This window comes from Neofelis nebulosa, chromosome 17, assembly GCF_028018385.1.
Source record: "Neofelis nebulosa isolate mNeoNeb1 chromosome 17, mNeoNeb1.pri, whole genome shotgun sequence".
NCBI lineage: Eukaryota > Metazoa > Chordata > Mammalia > Carnivora > Felidae > Neofelis > Neofelis nebulosa.
The window spans coordinates 49,052,045-49,076,581 of record NC_080798.1 but is presented as its reverse complement, the minus strand read 5'-3'; the positions used below and the strand labels follow the sequence as shown (position 1 = coordinate 49,076,581).

The 24,537-nt window shown below is 41.8% G+C and overlaps 1 protein-coding gene across 2 annotated transcripts in view; it reads left to right on the top strand.

Moving 5' to 3' along the window:
- Positions 1–20,134, top strand: part of SF3B3 (splicing factor 3b subunit 3) — a 47,737-nt gene extending 27,603 nt beyond the window's left edge. For both annotated transcript variants that reach the window (XM_058708532.1, XM_058708533.1), the window contains exons 12-26: positions 4,728–4,879; positions 5,416–5,571; positions 6,537–6,692; positions 7,469–7,612; positions 10,504–10,626; positions 11,370–11,524; positions 12,742–12,916; positions 13,939–14,144; positions 14,246–14,402; positions 15,581–15,706; positions 16,147–16,359; positions 17,700–17,798; positions 18,508–18,651; positions 19,345–19,449; positions 19,863–20,134. In XM_058708532.1, coding sequence (XP_058564515.1) covers positions 4,728–4,879; positions 5,416–5,571; positions 6,537–6,692; positions 7,469–7,612; positions 10,504–10,626; positions 11,370–11,524; positions 12,742–12,916; positions 13,939–14,144; positions 14,246–14,402; positions 15,581–15,706; positions 16,147–16,359; positions 17,700–17,798; positions 18,508–18,651; positions 19,345–19,449; positions 19,863–20,003 — 2,252 coding nt within the window. In that variant the 3' untranslated portion in view covers positions 20,004–20,134. The remainder of the gene's footprint in view (positions 1–4,727; positions 4,880–5,415; positions 5,572–6,536; positions 6,693–7,468; positions 7,613–10,503; positions 10,627–11,369; positions 11,525–12,741; positions 12,917–13,938; positions 14,145–14,245; positions 14,403–15,580; positions 15,707–16,146; positions 16,360–17,699; positions 17,799–18,507; positions 18,652–19,344; positions 19,450–19,862) is intronic.
- The last annotated feature ends 4,403 nt before the right edge of the window (positions 20,135–24,537 follow it).

Below are 24,537 nucleotides of genomic sequence, written 5' to 3'. Positions count from 1 at the left end.
TAGACTTCATCTTCCTCTTGTTCCCTCAGGAATGTGGGCCTGGTGAGATCACCCTGGCCAGCATAGAAAGCTTTTTCAAGAAAACAGCTGGAAATCTTCCTGATATTTTGATGTCCTGATATTTTGATGTTCCGATGTTTGATTTTATGGGAGTTGGGAAATGTGTAGGAGGGAATCCTCATGTTATTCGTAGAATACACATTATGGTGGATTTTGTTTTCATGTGGGTGTTTGAACCAAGTCTGAGTTGAGTAGATAGAAAAACTAAATAGGAAATTAGTAGGTTTATTTTTGCTAGAAGATAATTAGTAGATGACTGATTTTGATTTTCCCATTTTGTATAATTTCTTCATAAAGAAACTAGTCAAATTGATGTTCACCTTTAGCTTGGTGGCTGGTTGGTATTACAACTCCTGATGAAAACATTGCCTACACTCTGAATTTTTTAAGCCTTTGAGATAAAACTTAGTATTCCTCTTTCTTGTTTTGTTTTCTAGTACTTGAACTTTACTTTAAAGTAGTTTTAGATTTACAGGAAAGTTACCCCTCATTTTTATGATGAAGGCAGAAAAATTAGGAGTTGACTCTTTCAAGATAGTGCGTTGAGGTAATAGTCTGACAGCATGGTCTCTGAGCTTCCAGTCCAGTGTTCCTTTGACTAACGCTGAAGTTGGAGTCTGTCGGTCTTGCTGGTCTTTAGGTTAAGTTTTATACTCTCATCGTGCAGTCTTTCAAGTGTCCACCTTGTACTTAGTAATTAAGAAAGGATTGGAACTCTACTCTCAGAGCCCTTGCCATCTAACACAAGAAGACAAGTACACAAAACTACTATGTGTTCTGATGTAATGAAAGGCACACAAGCATGTTGCCAGGACAGGTTAGAGGAGAGGGAATTGGCATATGTTGGAGAATCAGAAAAGACTTTTTTGGACAATGCTTGATGAGTTAGTGATAAGCAGTATGTTGCATGATGGAACTTGTAGCTGAATATTTTTCTTATCAAGTTTTAGGAATTGACTACATCCTGATAAATTTCACTCTTAGAAACTATAATTTGGGTGATCACTCACAAAAACAGGTCAGGTTCTCTCTGTTCATTCTCTTTCCAGATACTCCAAGTTACTGTTGTGTGACTATCCCACATGTCCACACATGCTGTAGTGTTCAGGCAACTACTAACCTTGGCTGGTACTTGGTGATGCACACTACCAATACCAAGCCTTTTTTTCTCTTCCACAGGTGGCTGGTGAAGGTGCTGATCACCACAGGTGTGTACATACTGCTAGGGTCTACCATGGGGTCTTCTAGTTTACCCAGGGAGAGGGATTTGTACAAAATATTAAGACCGCCCTGATGGCATCTCAGAGGGTAACTTTGAAATTGGCTGTTCATGTGCATTGTAGTGATGGCATACCCATCTGCCTGTATATTAAATGGTTGGAGGCAGGAATCGGCTTCCCTTATTTTTTCCCTAAGTAGAAAGTACGACTGATATGTCTTTCACTAAAGCTGAAAGAACCTGTAGCTAGAAAACCTTAACTCTGTACTCTCCTTTGGTGATTCATATGTTCCGGGTGTACTGACTCAAGCCCTGGAGAAAGCCACCTATTTTTGTTTTGTTTTGTTGTGTTTTTTTTAGTATAATCAGGACTGCTGAGGCAAGACAGGCACCAAATAGAGTGTAAAGTGAGAATGAGACACTGGAAGCTTAAACCATCTTTGGTCACTCAGCGTCTGTGGTCCCTCAGTTTTGGAGTGAGCTGTGTTTTGAGCTTCAGATGCCAACACAGAGGAAAGAAGAATGCTTTCCTTCCCCGTGGGCTGCTTCAGCAGTGCTCAGATAAAAGTCCTCTTTAAGTGAGACAAAGATGCATTCTCATACCCTAATATGATGGCATTGATGTTCTTTTATGTGAAACTTGTAACTTCTGGAAAAAGGCAACATGGATGTATCTGGTCATTTCCCTTGATTTTGTTTTGAACTCCAAATTTTTTTTAAATGTTTGTTTTTGAGAGGGAGAGAGAGAGTGTGCGCGCCTGTACATGTGAGCTAGGGAGGAGCAGAGAGAAAGGGAGAGAGAGAATCCCAAGCAGTCTCCACGCCATCAGTGCAGAGCTCAGTGCAGGACTCGATCTCACAAACCGTGAGGTCATGACCTGAACCAAACTCAAGAATTGATTACTTAACCAACTAAGCCACCCAGGTGCCCCCTGAACTCCAACTTTTAACCTGTAACTTCCTTAGGACATGAGCAATTAGCCGGCTATAGGTCCTCCTGGATATAGAATGGAAAGGGTAGAAGTTACAGTGTGCCTAGTATTCCTAGGGTAATGGATATTTTGAGGAAATCTGTAATGTAAAGCTCTACTGCTTGTTGAATTGCTCAGCAAATGTATGTAAATACCCTGAGCATCTCTCTATTTTTGTGTCTGAACAGTATGGGGCCTTGGGTCAAAGGGAAGATAAAGTCCCAGGCAGCTTTCCTTCCTCTCTCCCTTCATTCTCTTGCATGTAAGTCAAAATTTGCCTGTTCTCTTTGCTGAAGTTCCTCCCTTTCCCCTTGATTGAAGGAAGAGACCAGAAATCCTGGCCAGTTAACAGACCTTTGATGTTTGGCTTTAATTTGTTCTGGCATAGTTTTTAAGATACAAGGTTTCAGTAATGAGAGTGTGGGAAAAGACATAGTATTCATGTAATATTAAAATTAAGTAATTCTTGTTATTTTTACACAATAGAAACTTCCAGTTCAAGAACAGCTGGAGTAAAGCTTCCATGTTTGGCGTTGTGTGGAGATCGATTTTGGTTTTGTTGTAAACTGTTAAGACATCCATTTCAGGGGCAACCATGTCCTTATTTACATGGTCCTGGTCTTACAAAGTCATTTTATAAGGTGTCCCCAAAGCATTTGATAACATCTTGACAGTTGTAACAAAGATAATCTAAAACCAGCATATCTACTTGTCTGTTGTTACTCCTTATGATTTAGAACTTGAACCTTATTCTGGATTCCTGGTGTAGCCGTTAGATTATACCCGTTGGGAATGATCTTTGATCCTTGCCTTTCAGCCACTCAGTATACACATGTATTATTAAGGAAAAGTTTGGAAAACCTTACTCACCCTTACTGTGTGAGTAATTTCATGTGTGAAGCAATTTCATAAAATAGGTTTATTTCTATATATTTCTATTTAAAAATGCTGATCACAGCCCACCAAATTGACTACGTCCTGCTCATAGGGCAGAATACTGCTGTAGGCTACACCAATGATACATCTTTAGTTGGTCTCTTTTTCTGTAAAGAACACTGATTCTGCCGAACTAAGTGAATAATCTTGGTTCACCTGAACTACCTTTGGAGCAATCAGAATCCATACTGTGTCCTTGTCATGTGTGGGATGGATCAGCCCTAGGGTGTTGAGCTCTGACAAGGGCTCAGGCACGCAGGGTCCTATAGCTACTTCTATGAGTAAGGTAGCCACTCTAATTTAGTACCTTGTCTACTTGTCATTCAGTCCCCTGTTGACCTGATTTCTGTATGAGGGGGAGACAGAAAGGGGAATTGATACAGAAAATTCGGAAGTAAAATAGAAAAATCTTAACCCTTCCTTAAAAAATAACATACCTTTCTCTATTCATCATTTGAAAAGTTTTATGCCAAACATTGTACTGGGTGTGGGAGATGCACAGAGGTGTTTTATGTGTAGGATGGAATATATATATGGGAAACAGGTGGCCTTTAACTGCCTCTGACTTGGAGAAACTCATTTGTGTTTATTCATAACTGTGTTTCGTTAAATGAAAAGCAAATCCTAATAGGGTTGTTCCTGACCACTGAATAGTTGCATTTTAAAATTTTTTTTTTTTTTTTTTTTTTTTTTAACATTTATTTATTTTTGAGACCGAGAGAGACAGAGCATGAACGGGGGAGGGTCAGAGAGAGGGAGACACAGAATCTGAAACAGGCTCCAGGCTCTGAGCTGTCAGCACAGAGCCCGACGCGGGGCTCAAACTCACGGACCACGATCATGACCTGAGGTGAAGTCGGCCACTTAACTGACTGAGCCACCCAGGCTCCCCAATAGTTGCATTTTTAAATATTGAGAGTAGAAAGGTCAAGGGCTGACAGTATAAACAATAAAATGCTTCCTGGTTAATGCTCTTATCTCATTTTAATTGGGATATCCTAGGATTCGCTGTTTTAAACCTGAGGGTGACAGTCTCATTGAAGCTTAAGTAATCTGTTTTATTCATCAGGTATTATGTTCTCACAGAATCGGTTTTTGGAAGAGGCTGGGGACCTTTCTTAGTTACAACGATTATCTTTAAGAATGGATTGTGATGGGCATCTAGCACAAATAAATAAGCTCTAAGTTCAGTATATGTAAATATTGTAGTTTTCAGAATTTCCTCTTGCCTGGTTCCCCTGCTTTGTCCTCTTGGATTTTTCCAGCAAATGTCTCAAGAAAAATTGATTTTCAGAGGTGTTAGGGGTGGGCGTATGTACTCAATGTATTCAGGCCTTTGAGGAAGCAAAGTGTATCTCTAGGGTGTTACTATTTTCAATTATCCTTTGGATCATCTTGTGCTGTTTGCCACATGAGTCTGTGTGATGACTACACATAGAAGAAGTTCCTTGGAAGGTTTCTGAAGAGAAAACTTAGTATATCTCATTTGGCTTTGTAACTAATGGGTTCTTAGCTAACCAACTCCTCTTTCCTTTTTGCAGATGAGTTTGATGCCTATATCATTGTGTCTTTCGTGAATGCCACACTTGTACTATCCATCGGAGAGACTGTGGAAGAAGTGACTGACTCTGGGTTCCTGGGCACAACCCCAACCTTATCCTGCTCCTTGTTAGGAGATGATGCCTTGGTACAGGTCAGGATTCCCAGAGAGTTATTCACCTTACTTTATCCTTTCATTGTGGTGTAGACTGCTGTGCTTACATTAATGAGCTTTTAACTCTTTTTTTTTTTTTTTTTTAATTTTTTTTTTTTTAACGTTTATTTATTTTTGAGACAGAGAGACAGAGCATGAATGGGGGAGGGTCAGAGAGAGAGGGAGACACAATCCGAAACAGGCTCCAGGCTCTGAGCGGTCAGCACAGAGCCCGACGCGGGGTTCGAACTCACAGATCGTGAGATCGTGACCTGAGCTGAAGTCGGAGGCTTAACCGACTGAGCCACCCAGGTGCCCCACTTTGAACTCTTTTGAAGTGAACATTGCAAACATGAACTTAGGTTAATTTGACCTGTCTGGGACCTAGTGATTCTTTTTGTCATTGACCCGATTGGTGCCTCATTGCAGTGGTGCCAGTTCGGACAGGAGTGACCCATCTGGTAAGGGTGAGGGTCATGCTGAGTACAGAGTCACATTGCTAAAGTCGGTTTCCTTCTTCTTGTTGCTGACTGTAGGTGTATCCTGATGGCATTCGGCATATAAGAGCAGACAAGCGAGTCAATGAGTGGAAGACCCCTGGGAAGAAAACGATTGTGAAATGTGCTGTGAACCAGCGACAAGTGGTGATTGCCCTGACAGGAGGAGAGCTGGTCTATTTTGAGATGGATCCTGTATGTTATTTTATCATTCATTGTGGAACTTAGTGTTAGGATCCAGAGGTAAAGATGAGAGTTGTAGTTCAGTATTCACAAAGAGAATTGAGGAGGGAAAGTGTTCACAAGCAAATCCAGCCCAGTGGGGATGGGATAGGGAGGCTAAGTTCATGTTTTAATTCTTTTTTTTTTTTTTTTTTTAATGTTTATTTTTGAGAAAGAGGGCATGAACAGGGTTGGGGCAGAGAGAGAGGGAGACGCAGAATCTGAAGCAGGCTTCAGTCTCTGAGCTATCAGCACAGAACCTGATGTGGGGCTCAAACCCATGAACCGTGAGATCATGACCTGAGCCAATGTTGGATGCTTAACCAACTGAGCCATGCAGGTGCCCCTCATGTTTTAAATCTAACTAGAGTTATGAAGTTCCATCTTAGCAATGAAATATTTTATTCTCTTGCCCTTCACATTCTACTTTTCCAACAAATATTGGCTAAAGGTTTTAATTTTTACAATCTGAAGCCATTTCAGAAATTTTCTTTTGCTTTTCTGTATGGAAGGATATTGGGTATACTTACATGCTCTCAGCAAAGTTTCTGGATGTGGTCAACCTGTATAGTCTAACTGTACCTCTGGTTGAGATTTCTTTAAGTATTTGAATTTGAATTCATATTTGAATTATCTTTTATCCAAAGTGTTCTCATGAACAGATGAATAGTTTTCTATATTTCTATTTCCTGAGAGCTAGGTTGGTTTAGAAAATTTGTAACATATTGTATTTATTAAAGACAAAAACATTGTGTTGTCTCTTGATTGTCTCATCAGTAGTTTTGCTTGCTCCTGGCCTTATGTAGAGAAATTCTTGGTCATTGATTATAGTAAGAAGGGTGAGAGGAAGCAAAAAGGAACTTAACAGTCCTTTCCCAGGCTCAGGGTTTAGGGGCAAGTGGGAGTCGTTTGTGACCTCTCTTTTCTTACTTCTGTAGTCAGGACAGCTGAATGAGTACACAGAGCGGAAGGAGATGTCAGCCGATGTGGTGTGCATGAGTCTGGCCAATGTGCCTCCTGGAGAGCAGCGGTCTCGCTTCCTTGCTGTGGGGCTGGTGGACAATACTGTCAGAATCATCTCCCTGGACCCCTCAGTGAGTGTCACCCTTGACTTCAAGGATCTTCCCATTGGAAACTGAGCTGCTGGCCCACTCCTGATGGGCATCTCTGAAGTCGTCTGGGCTAGACCCTGAAATCAGCATCTGCCACTTCTTTTTTTTTTTTTTTTTAATTTTTTTTTTTTTCAACTTTTTTTTTTTATTTATTTTTGGGACAGAGAGAGACAGAGCATGAACGGGGGAGGGGCAGAGAGAGAGGGAGACACAGAATTGGAAACAGGCTCCAGGCTCCGAGCCATCAGCCCAGAGCCTGACGCGGGGCTCGAACTCACGGACCGCGAGATCGCGACCTGGCTGAAGTCGGACGCTTAACCGACTGCGCCACCCAGGCGCCCCTAGCATCTGCCACTTCTGAGTACCATAGCAGCACACCTGGGGAGTCTTTGTGAAGATCCTGATGGCAGACTGCTAAGTGTTGTTTTGCCTTAAGCCTTGTCTCCTGTTTGTAGTGAAAAAGAAACAAAAAAACCCAAGACTGCTGAAAAGGACTTGGACTTGGCTCCAGGGCCTTAGATGACTTTTAAGAGCTGCCTTTGCTTATTTACCTTTACCATTATCTACTTTTACAGAAAGGAAAGCATGGTTCTCTCCAGAGCTTATTCTAAGATTTGGTTTAACTAGTGTTAACCCATCTAAAGCTCACTGTAGGATTCCCCTCCACAAGAAAGTTGTTTCTTCATTCTGAGAATTAGATTTTTTTTCCCCAAAATTGGTCATTTCCCCTGTTTTATTCTTTTCTCTTTTCTCCTTAGGACTGTTTGCAGCCTCTGAGCATGCAAGCTCTCCCAGCCCAGCCTGAGTCCTTGTGTATTGTGGAAATGGGTGGGACTGAGAAGCAAGATGAGCTGGGTGAGAGGGGCTCTATTGGCTTCCTATACTTGAATATTGGGTTACAGGTAAGAGATCTGAGGCTCACATTGGGGTCAGGCCTTCTTTAGCTTTTATGCACTCCTTGTTCTATATGGGCATTTGCTGTGCCTGTGGTTTCATTTTACCACCTCATGAAAAGTGAGTGGTGCTGGTCTGTGTTCCACTTCTCTCCTCTCTAATTAGAACAAGTCAGGCCTAAAAAAATAAGCTATATTATACTGTATTATATTATATTATATTATATTATATTATATTATATTATATTATATTAACACTACAAGTTATTTGCAATCGTAAGTTTCACTATTTGAGACTGTAGCTCTAACAGATGTGTGGGTTGTTTTCTTTTTAGGCCTCAATTTTATTATCATGCTGAATACAACTTAACAGTTCTTTAATATCTGATACCTTATTCGTGTTCTGGTGTTTCTTGGTTTGTGTTGGTTTTGTTTTTTCCAAAAATGCTTTTACCTTTGGTTCTACTTAGGATCTGCATAAAGCTATCCACAGTTTGCATTTGCATGACCTATCCCTTTGTTTCTTTTATTTTTATTGTTATTTATTTGTTTAATGTCTTGTTTATTTTTAAGAGAGCGTGAATGGGAGAGGGGTCGCTCAGGCGCTGCCTCCCCCTTTGTTTCTTTTAATAACTGTCCTACCCTAGGGGTGTCTGTGTGGCTCAGTTGGTTAAGTATGTGCCTTTTGATTTCAGCTCAGGTCATGTTCTCGTGGTTGATGAGTTCAACCCTTGCATCAGGCTCTGCACTGACAGCAGTGCTTGGGATTCCCAAGCAGGCTTGGGATTCTCTCTCTCCCTCTCTCTCTGCCCCTCCCCTGCTCTCTCTCTCTCTCTCTCTCTCTCTTTCAAAATAAATAAATAATAACTTAAAGAAAAATTGTCCTACACCTTTTTTTTTTTTTTTTTTAAAGAAACCAGATCATTTGTTTTGAAGAATTTCTGCCTTTTGGATTTGGCAGAGTCCTTTCTTGTGTGTTTAATGTTACTGTTCTATTCTCTGTAATTCCTATAGACTAGAGGGTGGATCTAGAGCATGCTGTCCATTAAAAATATAACATAAGCCCCATGTAACTTAAATATTCCTGTAGCCATGAAAAAGGAACAGATGAAGTTAACTGTAATGTTTTATTTAAACATTTTTGTTTAAAATGTCATTTCAATTTGTTATCTGTATAAAAATTAAGATAACTTTGTTCTCTCTTTTTTAACAAAGTCTTTGAAATCTGGTATTTTTATTTTTTGAATTTTTTAAAGGTTTAATTTTTTTTAACGTTTATGTGAGAGAGAGAGAATGAACACAAGCAGTGGAGGGGCAGAGAGGAGGGAGATGGAGGATCTGAAGTGGGCTGTATGCCGAAAGCAGAGACCCCGATGCAGGGTTTGAGTTCACGAGCTGTGAGATCATGGCCTGAGCTGAAGTTAGACACTCAACCAGTCACCACAGATGCCCCTATGTTTGTTTGTTTAATTTTTTAATGTTTATTTTTTGAGAGAGAGAGAAAGAGAATGAGTGGGGGAGGGTCAGAAAGAGAGGGAGGCACAGAATCTGAAGCACGCTCCAGGCTCTGCACTGTCAGCACAGAGCCCGATGTGGGGCTCGAACTCATGAACTGTGAGATCATAACCTGAGCTGAAGTGGGATGCTTAACCGACTGAGTAACCCAGGTGCCCCGATGTATATTTATTTTTGAGAGAGAGAGAGTGCAAACAGAGAGAAAGGGAGACACAGAATCCAAAGTAGGCTCCAGGCTCTGAGCTGTCAGCCCAGAGCCCGATGCAGGGCTCAATGTCCTGAACTGAAATCAAGAGTCAGACTCTTAACTGACTGAGCCACCCAGGCACCCCCTGATATTTTGTATCTTATACTTAAGGACACATTATCTTCTCATCAACCTTTTACCTAATAACAGTCATTGATGGCACATTGCCTAGATTCATTATGTCATTAGGGACTGGGAAATGACAATTTCCTATTTCATTCTTCATTTTATTAGCTGGAACTTTTCTCCAAAGAGGAAATTTGCCTATCCCAAAATACAGTTTGTAGAGGGAAAGGATAAGTACTTTGTTTTTTCCCCTTTGTTTATCTGTTTTTACAGTAAGGAATTGGTGCCAGAGTAGTCTCCAGTGGGGACTAATGAAGTAATTTTTTATTATTTTTTATTTTTAGTTTTTTTGGATAACCTGAACTTGCAGATTTTTATATATTTGTGCTTTAAACTATTGTATTTTTCATTTGTGGATACTAACTTGCCTCTTTTTAGATGAGTAGAAGTTCCCTTTTGAAGTTAGGTTTTTTTGTCGTTTGAATATGACTCCATTCTCTTTGGGGCCTTCCTTCTGGCATAACAGAGTGCTGTATATACACTTTGAATATTTTTGCCCCAGCCCTGAATTAGCCAATTCTCTTAAGAGTCTTTTTTTTTTAATGTCTGTTTTTAGGGAGCGAACATGCATGAGTAGGGGAGGGGGAGAGAGAGATGGAGAGAGAATCCCAAGCAGGCTTCATGCTATCACAGGCAGAACCCAGCTCAGGGACGAGCCCAGGCAAACACAGTTTGTGAGTTTACAGAGCCTGCTTGAGATTCTCCCTCTTTCTCTACCCCTTCCCCCATTGCACTCACTCTGTCTCTCTCAAAACAAATAAACTTTAAAAAAGAATAGTTTAACATACATGGCAAAAGAATTTGAAAGGATATACAGTGAAAAATAAGTGCTTTTCATTTAGTAAATGTTCAGTAACTACTTGAATGAGCATGTGGCTGGCTGATCATTAGGATATTCTTTAAACCAGCAAGTCATTTCCTTCCATCTATTCTGAACTTACATATTTTGTGAAGTCGCCAAGGGAGGGATCTTCCATTATGGATAAGTTTCACCCACTCCCTTTTTTATTAGAATGGTGTGCTGCTGAGAACTGTCCTGGACCCCGTCACTGGGGATCTGTCTGACACCCGCACTAGGTACCTGGGGTCTCGTCCTGTGAAACTCTTTCGTGTCCGGATGCAAGGCCAAGAGGCAGTAAGTAATGAAAGTGGGCAGGCAGCATGTTTAGACGTTAGTGGCATCAGCTGAGAAAAGTTCCCTTGGTGTAAGTTTTGCTATCATTAATTCACCCATATATAGTTAGTTTGACATTAGCTCCCTCTTGTAAGTTTCTTTCATGTAGGAAGTTGTGGATCCCTTCATCCAGAGCTTTCCATGGCATTGAGCTGTTTTGGTTGTGGATAGGTTAGGATATGGATCTGTTCAGCCCTCAGGCTGGGCAAATGGAGGTGATTGAGAGGTAGCTAGAAACCTCCCATCTGGGGTACCTTTTTCCACAAGCAACCTTATACCAATACCAGGGTTTACCAAGTAATGTGAAAGAGATTGGGAAACATTGTGTCCTTTGTATCTAAGAATGTTACTATTGCTGGGTGCTATGCTAGTTCTTGACTTGAAGTCAGCATTAGGTGCAATAGCATGTCATTCTTGCAACTGTCCAGCCTTATGATAGTATTCGCATTTTACACATGTGGAAATGTAAAGAGATTGAGTGATTAGGTCATAACAGATAGTAGCTCATGCTTTGAGCAGATAGTAAGCCATCCATACTGCCTCTTCTCCAGGACTCTTTTTAATCTTAAGGTAGCCTTTTAGGTTTCCAAAATTCGTTGGGATATTTTGCAGACTGAAAGTTACAGGTACGGAGTTTGGAGTTCGGTTAGCATTCCAAGTTTGTGTTTATCCCAAGCTTATTGGAGGTGTTTTTCTTTCCTCAGGTGTTGGCCATGTCTAGCCGCTCGTGGTTGAGCTATTCTTACCAGTCTCGTTTCCATCTCACCCCCTTGTCTTATGAGACCCTGGAATTTGCGTCTGGCTTCGCCTCTGAACAGTGTCCCGAGGGCATTGTTGCCATCTCCACCAATACCCTGAGGTGAGAGTTCCACATTGCAAGCCCACTGGGAAGTTCTGCCAATGGCTGGGATTCTGGTTCTGCTAGAGTGTTGGCAAAAGTGATGAAGCGATGACTTGGTGGCAGTGAGCCGACTCTTCACCGTGGGACTAGGGTGTTGGAACCGAAACCTTCATTTGGCTCAGGATTTTAATGAAGTATTGGTAGCCAAGTTTCAGTGTCTGAAGTTTTAGCTTCTGTTGAGATTTTCACGGCCAAGTTTTAATATACTGATCAGTACAGTTCACTTTTCTTAAGATTTAAGAGTCTTGTTTTCCAGGGCAGCGCCATTGGATTAGTTTTAGAGCAGGCAGGAATTGAATCTCTGATATCTTTTTCTCATTCTTTCTTATTTGCAGTGTTACATGTTCAGTTTTAACCTCAGTATAAATTCTTTAGGCCTTTTGTAAGTTGACAGACTCCTATTTATGCTGAGTATGTTAGAGTGTGCACTATCTATATTGTTTTGACTGTCTCAAGTTTTGGGTTTGTTTTTTTCTTTTTTGGTCTTTTGCTGCCACCCATGTTCATGTCCTGGTTGTAAGTATTGGCTCATCATAAGAGCAACTCTATCAAGAGGCTATAACTTACCACGTGGATAACTTACCAGGTGAACTCCCAGATCTATGCAGTAGCTTTCAAGATCTTTTCAGTCATTGTTCACTCTCTCTCTAACCTCCACACACATATATACCTTCTATTTCAGCAGAATTGCCTTACCTGCATGGTGTTTTATCTCTCTTTTTTAATGTTTATTTATTTTTGAGAGAGACAGTGAGCTAGGGAAGGGCAGAGGGAGAGAGGGAGACAGAAATCAAAGTATGCTTCAGGCTCTGAGCTGTCAGTACAGAGCCCGATGTGGGGCTCGAACCCACAACCCTGAGATCTTGGCCTGAGCTGAAGTCAGAGGCTTAACTGACTGAGCCACCCAGGTGCCCCTCCTTTGAAGGTTCTAATGTGGGTTTCAACGGTGAAAACCAGAGTCACCATGAATAGTTGCTGGCTGTTCCTGGAGTGGAAGTCCCTTCTAGGATTTGTCTATTGTGCAGAATCTTCTATATTAGAAGGCATGCTTCTTACTGCCAGCATTAGAGCTTGAGGGGTTGATGCATTTGCTGTGACTGCTCATGGACTATTTTGACATCATTTTCTAGTTCCTGAATGAATAATCTATTAATTCCCTGCCTTTCTCCCCATAGGATTTTAGCACTGGAGAAGCTAGGTGCTGTCTTCAATCAGGTAGCCTTTCCATTGCAGTATACACCCAGGAAATTTGTCATTCACCCAGAGAGTAACAACCTTATCATCATTGAGACAGACCACAATGCCTACACAGAAGCTACAAAAGCTCAGAGAAAGCAACAGATGGCAGAGGTAATGAGACTTGACTTTTAGGGTTCAATTAAAAGGCACTGAAATTTTGTTGAAAAGTTGAAACTTATGTAATTTTTTATTATATTCTAAAGATCCAGGCTCTTGTCAGGTCCTTTAAGTAGAGCCCTTTGCCAGAATCCTTAGTTTTAGAGGTTTTCTTGTGACTTGGAACTAATATACTGACCTGGGTTTATTTAGTACTCAGCTTGCTTTCTTTTTTTTTTTTTTCTTTTTTTCTTTTTTTCAACTTTTTTTTTTTTTTTTTTTTTTTTAATTTTTGGAACAGAGAGAGAGCATGAACGGGGGAGGGTCAGAGAGAGAGAGGGAGACACAGAATCGGAAGCAGGCTCCAGGCTCCGAGCCATCAGCCCAGAGCCTGACGCGGGCTCGAACTCACGGACCGCGAGATCGTGACCTGGCTGAAGTCGGACGCTTAACTGACTGCGCCACCCAGGCACCCCTCAGCTTTCTGTCTTAGAACATAGTTGTTCAGTCTTTGAGCTTCCTAAACAGTCTCTGTATGTGTTTCCTGGATTTGAGCCCAAAGGAGACAGCTTTCATATTTTCCGCAACACTTCTTCTTTCCAGAAATCATTTCCCAGCAAAAAACAAATAGATCCAACCATGTAGAACTGTATCTGGCCTGGAAGAGAGGAGACAAATAGTAGTCTTATTAGCATGGGAAGTTAGATGGGGTAGGTGGAAGAATTGTGTTTTCATTTTATGTATCTCAGACCATTTGTTGGTTATTTGTCAGTTGATGTTCAGTTTTTTTGGTATTAAAAAAAAGAAGTACCTGATTTCCCCTTTAGTGGTTTTCCCTCCTCCCCTTGTGTATACACCTTTCCCTTTAATCTTTGTTTTGGGAAATCTGGTTTTGGCCTACAGACTTTGCTACTGTATATAATATGAACTCTCTTTGGAGGTGTTTTTGCTACTTGACCACTTCTCACCCAGCACCCACTTCTGAACACACCAAGTCTTCCTTGTTTTTATTTTCGTTTGTTTTGTTTTTGATTTAGGAAATGGTAGAAGCAGCAGGGGAGGACGAGCGGGAGCTTGCTGCAGAGATGGCAGCAGCGTTCCTGAATGAAAACCTCCCTGAATCCATTTTTGGAGCTCCTAAGGCTGGCAATGGGCAGTGGGCCTCTGTGATCCGAGTCATGAATCCTATTCAAGGGAACACACTAGACCTTGTCCAGCTAGAACAGAATGAGGCTGCTTTTAGGTAAGGAGCTCAGGACATCAGCTCCAGGGTTTTGGGGGCTCTTATGGGAATTTTCTGGCCTATAACTAATGCTTGATTCCTGCTTCTTTCTCTGTATACAGTGTGGCTGTTTGTAGGTTCTCCAATACTGGTGATGATTGGTATGTGTTGGTGGGCGTGGCCAAAGACCTGATACTCAATCCCCGGTCTGTAGCAGGGGGCTTTGTCTATACCTACAAGCTTGTGAACAATGGGGAAAAATTGGAGTTTTTGCACAAGGTAGGAACCAGCCTGGATCTTAGGTCCTACTAGACTCTCCCACTTTTGCTTAAGTTGTGGGTCAGGTCTTCTGGTGACCATTTTGGGAACCAGCTCATTGATGGTGTTCCATCTGTTGGTGGCACACAGAAAATGCTGGGGTTTTCATGCTCCAGTGAAGCTCCATTGCCTGGGTGTCCCACCGGAAGCCTATGTGCTAACCATCCACAGTGGTGAAATAGATGCACACTGAATTGGCCCCTCGTTTACTAGTTTTACTAAGCAGGCAGCAATTTGTTACCAAAATCCAGCAGTTCTAAAGAATTAATATTCTCTCAAGAGTTAATATTTAACATGCAGAGAAGTTCTGGGGATGGATGGTGGTTTTGGTTGCACAACACTGTGAATATGTTTGATGTCGCTGAACTGTATGCTTGAAAATGATTAAAGTGGTAAATTTTATGTGTGTTTTAATCACAAATTTTATTTTTTTTAAAGTTTATTTTTGAGAGAGAATGCATGCATACAAGTGGGAAAGGGGCAGAGAGAGAGAGGGAGACACAGAATCTGAAAGAGGCTCCAGGCTTTGACCTGCTAGCACAGAGCCTGTTGTGGAGCTTGAATTAGGAACTGTGAGATCATCATCTGAGCCAAAGTCGGACATTCATCTGACTTAGCCACAATTTTTAAGTTAAGGGAAAAAATTCCTGTTCTTTCACACAGTACATTTATGTATCTCCTCTCCTTCAGCCCTTCCACAGGGAAGTATCCTCTAAGAAACAGTTACTTCATGGAGTTGTCTTGGTGCTAAACTCATTGTGTCTCCCTTGTCACTAGCACTCCATTCCAATCCGTCCACAAGCAGCAATCACTTCTCCAGTATTGAGTCTTCACTGTTAGTTAATAGCACCATTTGAATTAGCATGGGCTCAGAGATAGCATTCCTCAGGCCTGAGGGCTTCCTTCCACCTGTGGCACTGATTGATTTGCTGAGTGATGTGCAGTGTATGGGACCTATTTACCCAAACACTCTGTTTCGTAGAAACTGTTGTATGTGTGATTTATTTCTCTGATGAGCAAAAGATGATCACTCATTGTCTTCCTGACAGATGCCTGTAAAGATATTTTAGGTTAGAGAGGGTGGGGCCAGCGTATGACTGGTGTTCTGATAGCTGCATTACCTGCTTTTCTTCTCACAGACTCCAGTGGAAGAGGTCCCTGCTGCCATTGCCCCATTCCAGGGGAGGGTGTTGATTGGTGTGGGGAAGCTTCTGCGAGTCTATGACTTGGGGAAGAAGAAGTTACTCCGAAAGTGTGAGAACAAGGTAAATATGCTGGTGGAGGGCTTCAGATGTAGCTAGTGTGGAAGAAGGAAACATTGGCAGGATGGTGGACAGCAACTTAAAATCACGTCTCTTTATTAGGACCTTGTAGTTCCCCAATTTCAGCCTAAGAATGAGGCCTTTGAGCCTGGAGAACGAGAGCAGTTAGGTGGCTTTCTTGATTTCTTCACATAAAGAACCAGATTCTGTCCTGCTTGCTTCTATAAGGATTCTGTCCTGCTTGCTTCTATAAGGTATTTAACTCTGAGAACTGGGCATATATTTCCTCTATATTAAAACCAGTAGTTTTTTTCCTGTCTTTTAGCAATTTTTTGCTGACGACTATTCTCTAGGCCCTGTATGTGTTGAAGGCAGGAGCAGCTGGACTTTCTGTGTGTTCTGAACCTCAAGGTTACTCCTATTGCTGTCCGTGTTTTTCCCAGCATATTGCCAATTACATCTCTGGGATCCAGACTATTGGACACAGGGTAATTGTGTCTGACGTCCAAGAAAGTTTCATCTGGGTTCGATACAAGCGTAATGAGAACCAGCTCATCATTTTTGCTGATGATACTTACCCACGATGGGTCACTACGGCTAGCCTTCTGGACTATGACACTGTGGCTGGGGCAGATAAGTTTGGCAACATTTGTGTGGTGAGTTGATGTTCACTTGGCTTACATTGATGTGTGGAAAAGCTGGGACCCAGGACTGTGATTTCTAATATGGAAAGTAAAAATGAGTATAAAATTCAATCCTACTAAGGCTGCCTCTAAAAATGAGACTGTTATGTAAGCTTTCTTATCATTTTTTAATTTTTTTAAATTTTACTTATTTTTAAAGTTTTTTTTTTAAAGTAATTACTGCACTCAACGTGGGGGTCAAACTCACAACCCCCAAATCAAGAGTTACACACACTCTACTGACTGAGTTAGGCAGCCGCCCCATTCTTGTCATTTAGAACCTCCCCTCCTCCATCCCTCCACCATCTACCAGTTCACCTTCTTCATCTTCATTGGAATATGATTTTTTTTAATGTTTAGGGTTTTTTTTTTTTTTTGAGAGAGAGCGAGCGAGCACGAGTAGGGGAGGAGCAGAGAGGGAGAGAGAGAATCCCAAGCAGGCTGCGCACTGTCAGCACAGAACCCAGTGTGAGGCTCAAATTCGGGAACTGTGAGATCATGACCCGAGCCAAAATCAAGAGTCAGATACTTAACTGGCTAAGCCATCCAGGAACCCCTGGAACATAATTTAATAGTGATAGGTTTCATTTGAACTAATGAGTAATATATATTTTTACTTTTATCAGAATTTTGGCCTCTCTTTTTAAAAAAAAAAATTTTTTTTTTTTTAACGTTTATTTTTGAGACAGAGACAGAGCATGAACGGGGGAGGGTCAGAGAGAGGGAGACACAGAATCTGAAACAGGCTCCAGGCTCTGAGCTGTCAGCACAGAGCCTGATGCGGGACTCAAACTCATGGACCGCGAGATCATGACCTGAGCCGAACTCGGCCGCTTAACTGACTGAGCCACCCAGGCGCCCCTCTCTCTCTCTTTTTTAATGTTTGTTTATTTTTGAGAGAGAGCCAGCACATGCGCTTGGGGGAGGGGCAGAGAGAGAAGAAGAGTGAGGATCCCAAACAGGAACGCACTGACAGCAGAGAGCCTGATGCAGGGCTTGAACTCACGAAATGTGAGATCATGATCTGAGCCGAAGTCAGAAGCTTAACCGACTGAGTTACCCAGGCTCCGGCTTCTCTTTTTAAGCCCAGTGTCACTTTTCTTATTTATGTCCTATGGCCTTTGGTTTGCTTTTGCTTAGGGCTTGATACTCTTGAGTTTCTCACTCAGACACTAGGTGCAGGAAACCAGCTCAGGCCTATGCCAAAGTTGGTGTCCCAGGCTTGCTTTCAAGGATCTGGGGCAAACATTGCTTGGTGATTCAGGTGAGTAAGTGTAGGACCCAGTCCTCTGACTTGTGTCACTTCCTTGTAGGTAAGGCTCCCACCTAACACCAATGATGAAGTGGATGAGGATCCCACAGGAAACAAAGCCCTGTGGGACCGGGGCTTGCTCAACGGGGCCTCTCAGAAGGTAGGATTACAGAAGGGGCTCGGAAGGACGGGAGCCAGCCTGCATAGTACATTCCCCATGGCCCTCACTGAGGGAACAGTTTTTAGTCACTTATCCACAGCGCACATGATTCTGCTGAGTACTCTCCTGTGTATGAAAGTCCTTTTATGGCCTGTGATGGACAGATGCTAGGTTTGATGTAAAATGACCAAGTCAACATTCTATTTTTATGACTGTAGAAATAAGATTTTTTTCCAAGACATTTTAGCAGTTGAGTGGAGCATAATGAGTTTCTTGGAAAAAATTGTTAAATAGGGTCACTCCCTTTAGGAATCAGCTTCTCTCTGAGATGTTCTGGGTTCTTTACTTTTCTCCTATAGGCATGTATTTCTGTAGTAAAGCATCTCTGGACTTCTTAGATCTATTTTAGAAGGCAAGTCTAATGATTGTTGCTTTTTAATAATTTTCTGTGGGTTTTTTTATGTAAACTTGATAATTTAACAAAAACTTTTTTCACTCTAATTGTTTTATCAGAAATGATCTAACTTTAGCATGTTGGTGGGGACATTAATCTCAAGTAAATGTTAATATTCTGAAATATTTTTAAGTGTTAGTGAGTTTTGGATTTAAAAGAAGATGAAATCTGCCCTTTGGAGGCACTCCTTTCTCTTGGTAATCTAGAACAGGTTGTGAGGGCACACATAGTTACTAGTCTGTTTTTGACTTGCAGGCAGAGGTGATCATGAACTACCATGTAGGTGAGACAGTGCTGTCATTACAGAAGACCACACTGATTCCCGGAGGCTCAGAATCGCTTGTCTATACCACCTTGTCAGGAGGAATTGGCATCCTTGTCCCATTCACATCCCATGAGGTAAAATCTCCCACACTCTTCTGGCCTTTGCTTTGGCAAGGTTGTTTCTTGGTGCTAAATCAGCCTAAGAGGACAAATCTTATGTCCCCACTTGCAACTAGGCATGTTCTGGAAATTTTATAAAGTGACAGATGTGCCTAGGAAGATAAGAATCCTGATATCCCCCTCCCACCCCTGTGGGAAAAGCCATTTGTTTTCATACTGTACCTGGGTTTGGTTCAGTTCTGATGTGGATATAGCATTAGTCAGAGGCCAAAGCCCCAGAACCAAACCCCACAAGAGTAGGAATGATGGATGATGAGTACTGTGCATTTAATCTGCCTCCTCGAGTCAACTCTGGGATTGGCTAAATTGGATTTATGTCATTCCAGCTAAAGAAGCTGGGATCAGGAATCTGACTTCACAAATCACTCTTTACATACGGTGTTCTCTTGTGTTCTGTAAATACAGGTGGGGTTTCTTTCATGTTTTCTCTATCTTGTAGCAGGAAAACCTGTGATTGTCAAAGGAGCAATTTGTTAACAAACAAAGCAATTTGTTAACAAATTAAGCAATTTGTTAGCAAGTAGTTAATATCTGTGTGGTAAAAAAAAAATCAATGGCTTGTCTGTTCATTTTGCTTCTGGAAACCATAGACTAGTAGTTGAAATCACTTTTTTCTTTTAGTGACAGATTCTTTGTTTCTTCCACCAGGACCATGACTTCTTCCAACATGTGGAAATGCACCTACGGTCTGAGCATCCCCCTCTCTGTGGGCGAGACCACCTCAGCTTTCGTTCCTATTACTTCCCTGTTAAGGTAAGGTCTTAACCTTACTACACACCAGAACCTGGGGGTCTTGTTGGAAATCTGAGTTGAAAAGGGGGATCTTTAGCCCATTTAACTTGTCTTTTCTGTGGACCTCTGTCTTTTAAAAATCAGAGCAGTCCTGAATTAAAGGGGTGGATTGATGGAGGCAGTAATGGGGGAAAGGAATGGCTAGTGATATTCAGGGACCTCTTCCCCTGGGGCAGACCACAGCCAGAGAAAAGCCTTCACCCAGTTTTGCTAATCTGAACACAGGCTACTGAGGATGAACCTAAAATAGCATTCCTGGCTCTGTAAATGGTTCAGATATCAGAGAGAATAAAAGCTTTCCTTGCAGGTGCTCTAGCATATGTCCCTTTCCGTGAGCGTCTAACCTTTTTATTCCTTACTTTTCTATGTCTTAGAATGTGATAGACGGAGACCTCTGTGAGCAGTTCAACTCCATGGAGCCCAACAAACAGAAGAATGTCTCTGAAGAACTGGACCGAACCCCACCTGAGGTGTCCAAGAAGCTTGAGGACATCCGGACCCGTTATGCCTTCTGAGCCCTTTCCCTGTGGGGCTTGTGTCAGAGACTCTGTTTTGTTTCCCCTACCACCTGGCTCTGAACCCATGTGGCAGAAGGGTGGCTGGTTAATTAAGACTTTGTAATATTAAAGCTAGTATGTCTTTCGTATCCACTCTTTCCCTGGAGTGACTGGTTCCCCCTAAAATTGGCACTGAAATTTGCTATGCTTCTTTTTGCCTAGTACGTAATACATTGCCCCCAGGTTCTGGTGTGTAATAAGATGTTGGCGATTCCCCCAAGCTTTCCCTGCACTGAAATTTCTGGCTCTCTTGTCTACTTTTGTACACACCCTTAGTTTTTAACCAGTTTTCCTGTAAATATAGTTTTGTACAATGTTATCTTTGTGGGTGGGAGGTGGGGGAGAGATGTGGGGAAGGCAGGCAAGCTGAGGTGGGGACCAGGTTGAATATAGTATAACTCCTGAGTTCTGCCACTCTGAAATCTAACCAGAAATACAATGTAGTTTTTAAGGTGGCTGGAGTCCATGTGTCTTTTCTGGGGGTGAGAATTTAGGTGGGAGATTTAAACCTGAGTTGGAGCAGGAAGAATGGAGTATCCTCCTTCTTTCCAGCTACCTGCTTGTCCTTCTGGCTCCCTGTGGCCTCACTCCTGGCTTTGTGGTAGTTTTTTGGCTTCCTGTAGTTCTTTCTGCTATGCAGATGAAACTTGGGCTTAATAATAAACATGGGGTCAGCCACACCTCTTCCCATTGAATATTGAGGAAGGGTGGCTAATTTCTTCTCTGGTGTTTTATTTTATTTTTTTAGTGTTTATTTTTAGAGAGAAAAGGTATGCCTGTGCACGGTAGGGAGGGGCTAAGAGAGGGAGACAGAATCCTAAGCAGGCTCTGCGCTATCAGCACTATCAGTGCAGAGCCTGACTTGGGGCTCTGTCCCATGAACTGTGAGATCAGTATGAGCTGAAATCAAGAGTCAGACATTTAACTGACTGAGCCACCCAGGTGCCCCTCTTCTCCCCTGTTTTAGCTTTTTCCTACTTTGAGGTCTTAAGAGTGAAGGATTCAGCATGCATTCCAGCTGGGTAGTCTCTTAACAGATGCTCCCTTTACTTCTACAGCTCCTGAAATGATCGTTTGCCTTATGAATCCTAGGAAGGATCAGTAAGTACAGAAGAACCCAGATCTAACCTGCCCATGGGAACAAAGTCAGTATATGTGGTCTCTATTTAAAGGCTCATGGATAATGACAAGGGAGGGGTGGGTACTATCTGCAGCAGTCATCTTAGGCAAGCTGTGGCAGGCCTTTGGAGTATGAAGAGGCAGCACTGGTAGCTAGTCAACTGCAAATGTGCTAGTGTCAAATGTTACAACCTACACCTGGGAAACCAGCTCTAATCGTCCAGGTAGTCTTCCAGCTTCGTTGAACCTGGAATGACCCAAGCTCGCTGCTGTTCCCAGTATTTCACAGAGTAAAACACTCATTCATGTGCATGTGCTCAGCCACTTCCATGAACGGATTCTCTGTGGCTAGCACTGGGTTAGAATCAAATCAAGGTGATTAGATAAAATCTTTGACTCTGAGCAGCCCACAATCCAGTGCAGAGAGTTCCTGATGCTGTCCCTGGAAACTCTCTAAGTATGACTAAGTTTTAGAGTGGTCAGTAGAGATCCAGATTTTGCCAGGAATTGAATCCCTAAACAACACTTTGTCAGTTATCTCACTGATTCACATAACAGAAGACAATACTTTTGAATTACATTTTTATGACCTAGTTCCAGGGCTCATTTTTCCTGTGGCCCCTACCCAAAGCCATTCTGTTTAGTCTGTCAGATTGTATGATACATGCAGTAGTCTGGGAAACTTGGCAAAGATGTTTGGGTAGCAGCCTATTCCGTTTCTTTTCTGAAGTACTTCCTGTAGTCATAGAGGGTTTATATGTAAGAGAGGAAAAGATCTCTGTAGAATTGCGAATTGTCTTGGGTTGCTAATGACATAGACAGTAGTTCATTAGCTATATAATCACAGCCAATGGCATAAGGACACTGCATGCCATGCAAAGTCACATGGGGGTTCCACTCAACAACCAGGTAAACAATTGGGGGCTTTGGGAGGGAGATGGGCTTTTTAGTATCAAGAAGGTGGGGTGCCTTCTGGTTCCTTTGGGAAGATGTGATTGGCTTGTTTGAGTAAATCCATAGACTCTGGTGAACTGAAACCTGCTGCCCAGAGAGGAGCAGGAACTGTGTCTGGTCCTTTGATAAGAAGGGTTGTTTAGCTTAGTCTTACCCATAAGAGCAGAGCTGGGAAGGAAACTTGCATTTGGGCCATTTGGAAGCTCTTTTGATTTTATAGTAGATAATATGAATCTTAATTTTAGATCTTTTACCACAGCTGGGGATGAATGGTCATCTGATTTTTGCCCCACTAGAGAGCTACAGGTGAACCAGGCAAAGGTTTCATATTAAGAGATTCTGTCCTTTCCCTTTTGTCTATAACCCAGAGTCTAGGGAAAATGATACAAAGTCACTGGGATTGTCACAGAAATGTGGGTGCGTTTTGCAAAAGGTTAACTGGTAGATGACAGCACACAATGAGCTAACATTTTGAGCATTGTACTGATAATAAGCACAGTAAGAAATGTGTAGAAACACATTCTTAGATGTGAAAGAAAGAAACAGTAAGTACAGGGCCTGCTCAGTTGAACTTGATAGCCTAATAAGGAAATAATCAGTCAAAATGTGTTTATAGTATAACTAGAGAACTAGAATCAGGTGACATGTCTGATCTGGCTTGGGCAGAAAACAGCTGAGTGAATTTTGGGCAAACCATTTAAAACTTATGAGCCTTGATTACCCCAGCTGTAGAAAGTAAAGGGAGAGAGGTCATACAAGCTGCATGGAAGTCCCTTACTGTGTTACTCAACCTTACTTGAGACAGGATCATGGTTCCTAAGAATCCTCGCACTTACCAAAAAGGCAAAGTGACTTTGTGTCTCCTGGGAGTACAAATTTTGTTTGTATTATTTTTTTCTTAAATGTTCTTAATCATGAAGATCATCCCTTAGGCCACTCATTGTATATTCCTGGGCAAGTCTAGACACGAACTCACAGGCCTGAATTCAGTCAAGTATTTGCCTCTCTGATTAGATAGATCTATGACATTGGTCAGGCAGGTTGGCATCTTACCCATAACATGGAGATAAACAGGGTTGACGTGAGAATAAAATGAGAGCATTTATCTAAAATACTCAGCACCCAGCCCAGCATATTGTGGGTGCTTATTGAGCCAAACATGAGCTCTTAACATCTGGGGCGTAGGTCAGGAAGACAGTAAAGTCTTTCATTTTCCTTTAGGAGTCACCGAATAACCACAGACTGTAGTCTTAATTCCCCCACCCCATACACACGCTGTGGTGTTTTCTTTCCTCCTTACACTGCTGTGCTTTTGATATGTCTGTTGACTCTCACACTCTCTGTTGTAGCTAAATGGGTGCTGGATGAGATAGAGTTTTGAGGGCTATGTAGATAACATTTCAGTTCTATAACTGAGGGGCCTTCTCTGGACTTGATTTCTCTGCCAGGATTCTAACAGCTGGAAAGATTTTTTTTTAATCCCTCCAGTTTATTGAGGTATAATCATTACTGTATAAGTTGAAAGTGTACAGCATAATGGTTTGACTTACATACATTGTGAAACAATTACATTCATCGTCTCATCTCATAGAGATACAATGAAAAGCAGCAAAAATATATATCACATAGCAGTGTTAACTAGTCCTACATTACATTTCTAATACTTATTTCCTCTTATACCTGGAACTTTCTATCTCTCGACCACCTTGTTCCAGTGCCACTGCCACTCCTCCACTTCAACTTCAGATCTCATCTCTTTTTAGGAGTTTGATGTTTTTTTTTTTTAGACTCTACATGTGAGATCATACAGTATTCTTCTGTCTTATTTCACTTAGAATATTGCCCTTAAGGTCCATCCATGTCACAAATGGCAAGATTTCCTTGTGTCTTTTTTTTAATGACTAATACTCCATTATGTACGTATGTACCACAACTTCTTTTATTTTTTGTTTTTTATTTCCCAGTGTTACATTAATTTCAAATGTCCGACACAGTGATTCCACAAGTGTATACATTACTCAGTATTCATCACCATAAGTGTACAACTTGTAATCCTTTCACTTCTTTCACCCATCCTTCCACCCCCTCCCCTCTGGTAACCCTCAGTTCTCTATAGTTATGAATCTATTTCTTAATTTGTCTCTTTTTTTCCTTCACTCATTTGTTAAGTTCCACAGATGAGTGAGATGATAACGGTATTTGTATTTCTCTCACTGACTTAATTTTGCTTAGCATTATACTCTCTTGCATCCGTGTTGTTGCAAATGGCAAGATTGCATTTTTTTTTTTTTAATGTTTGTTTATTTTTCAGAGAGAGATAGCACGAGCAGGGGAGGGGCAGAGAGAGAGACATAGAATCGGAAGCAGGCTCCAGGCTCTGAGCTGTCAGCACAGAGCTCGATGCAGCGTTCGAACTCAC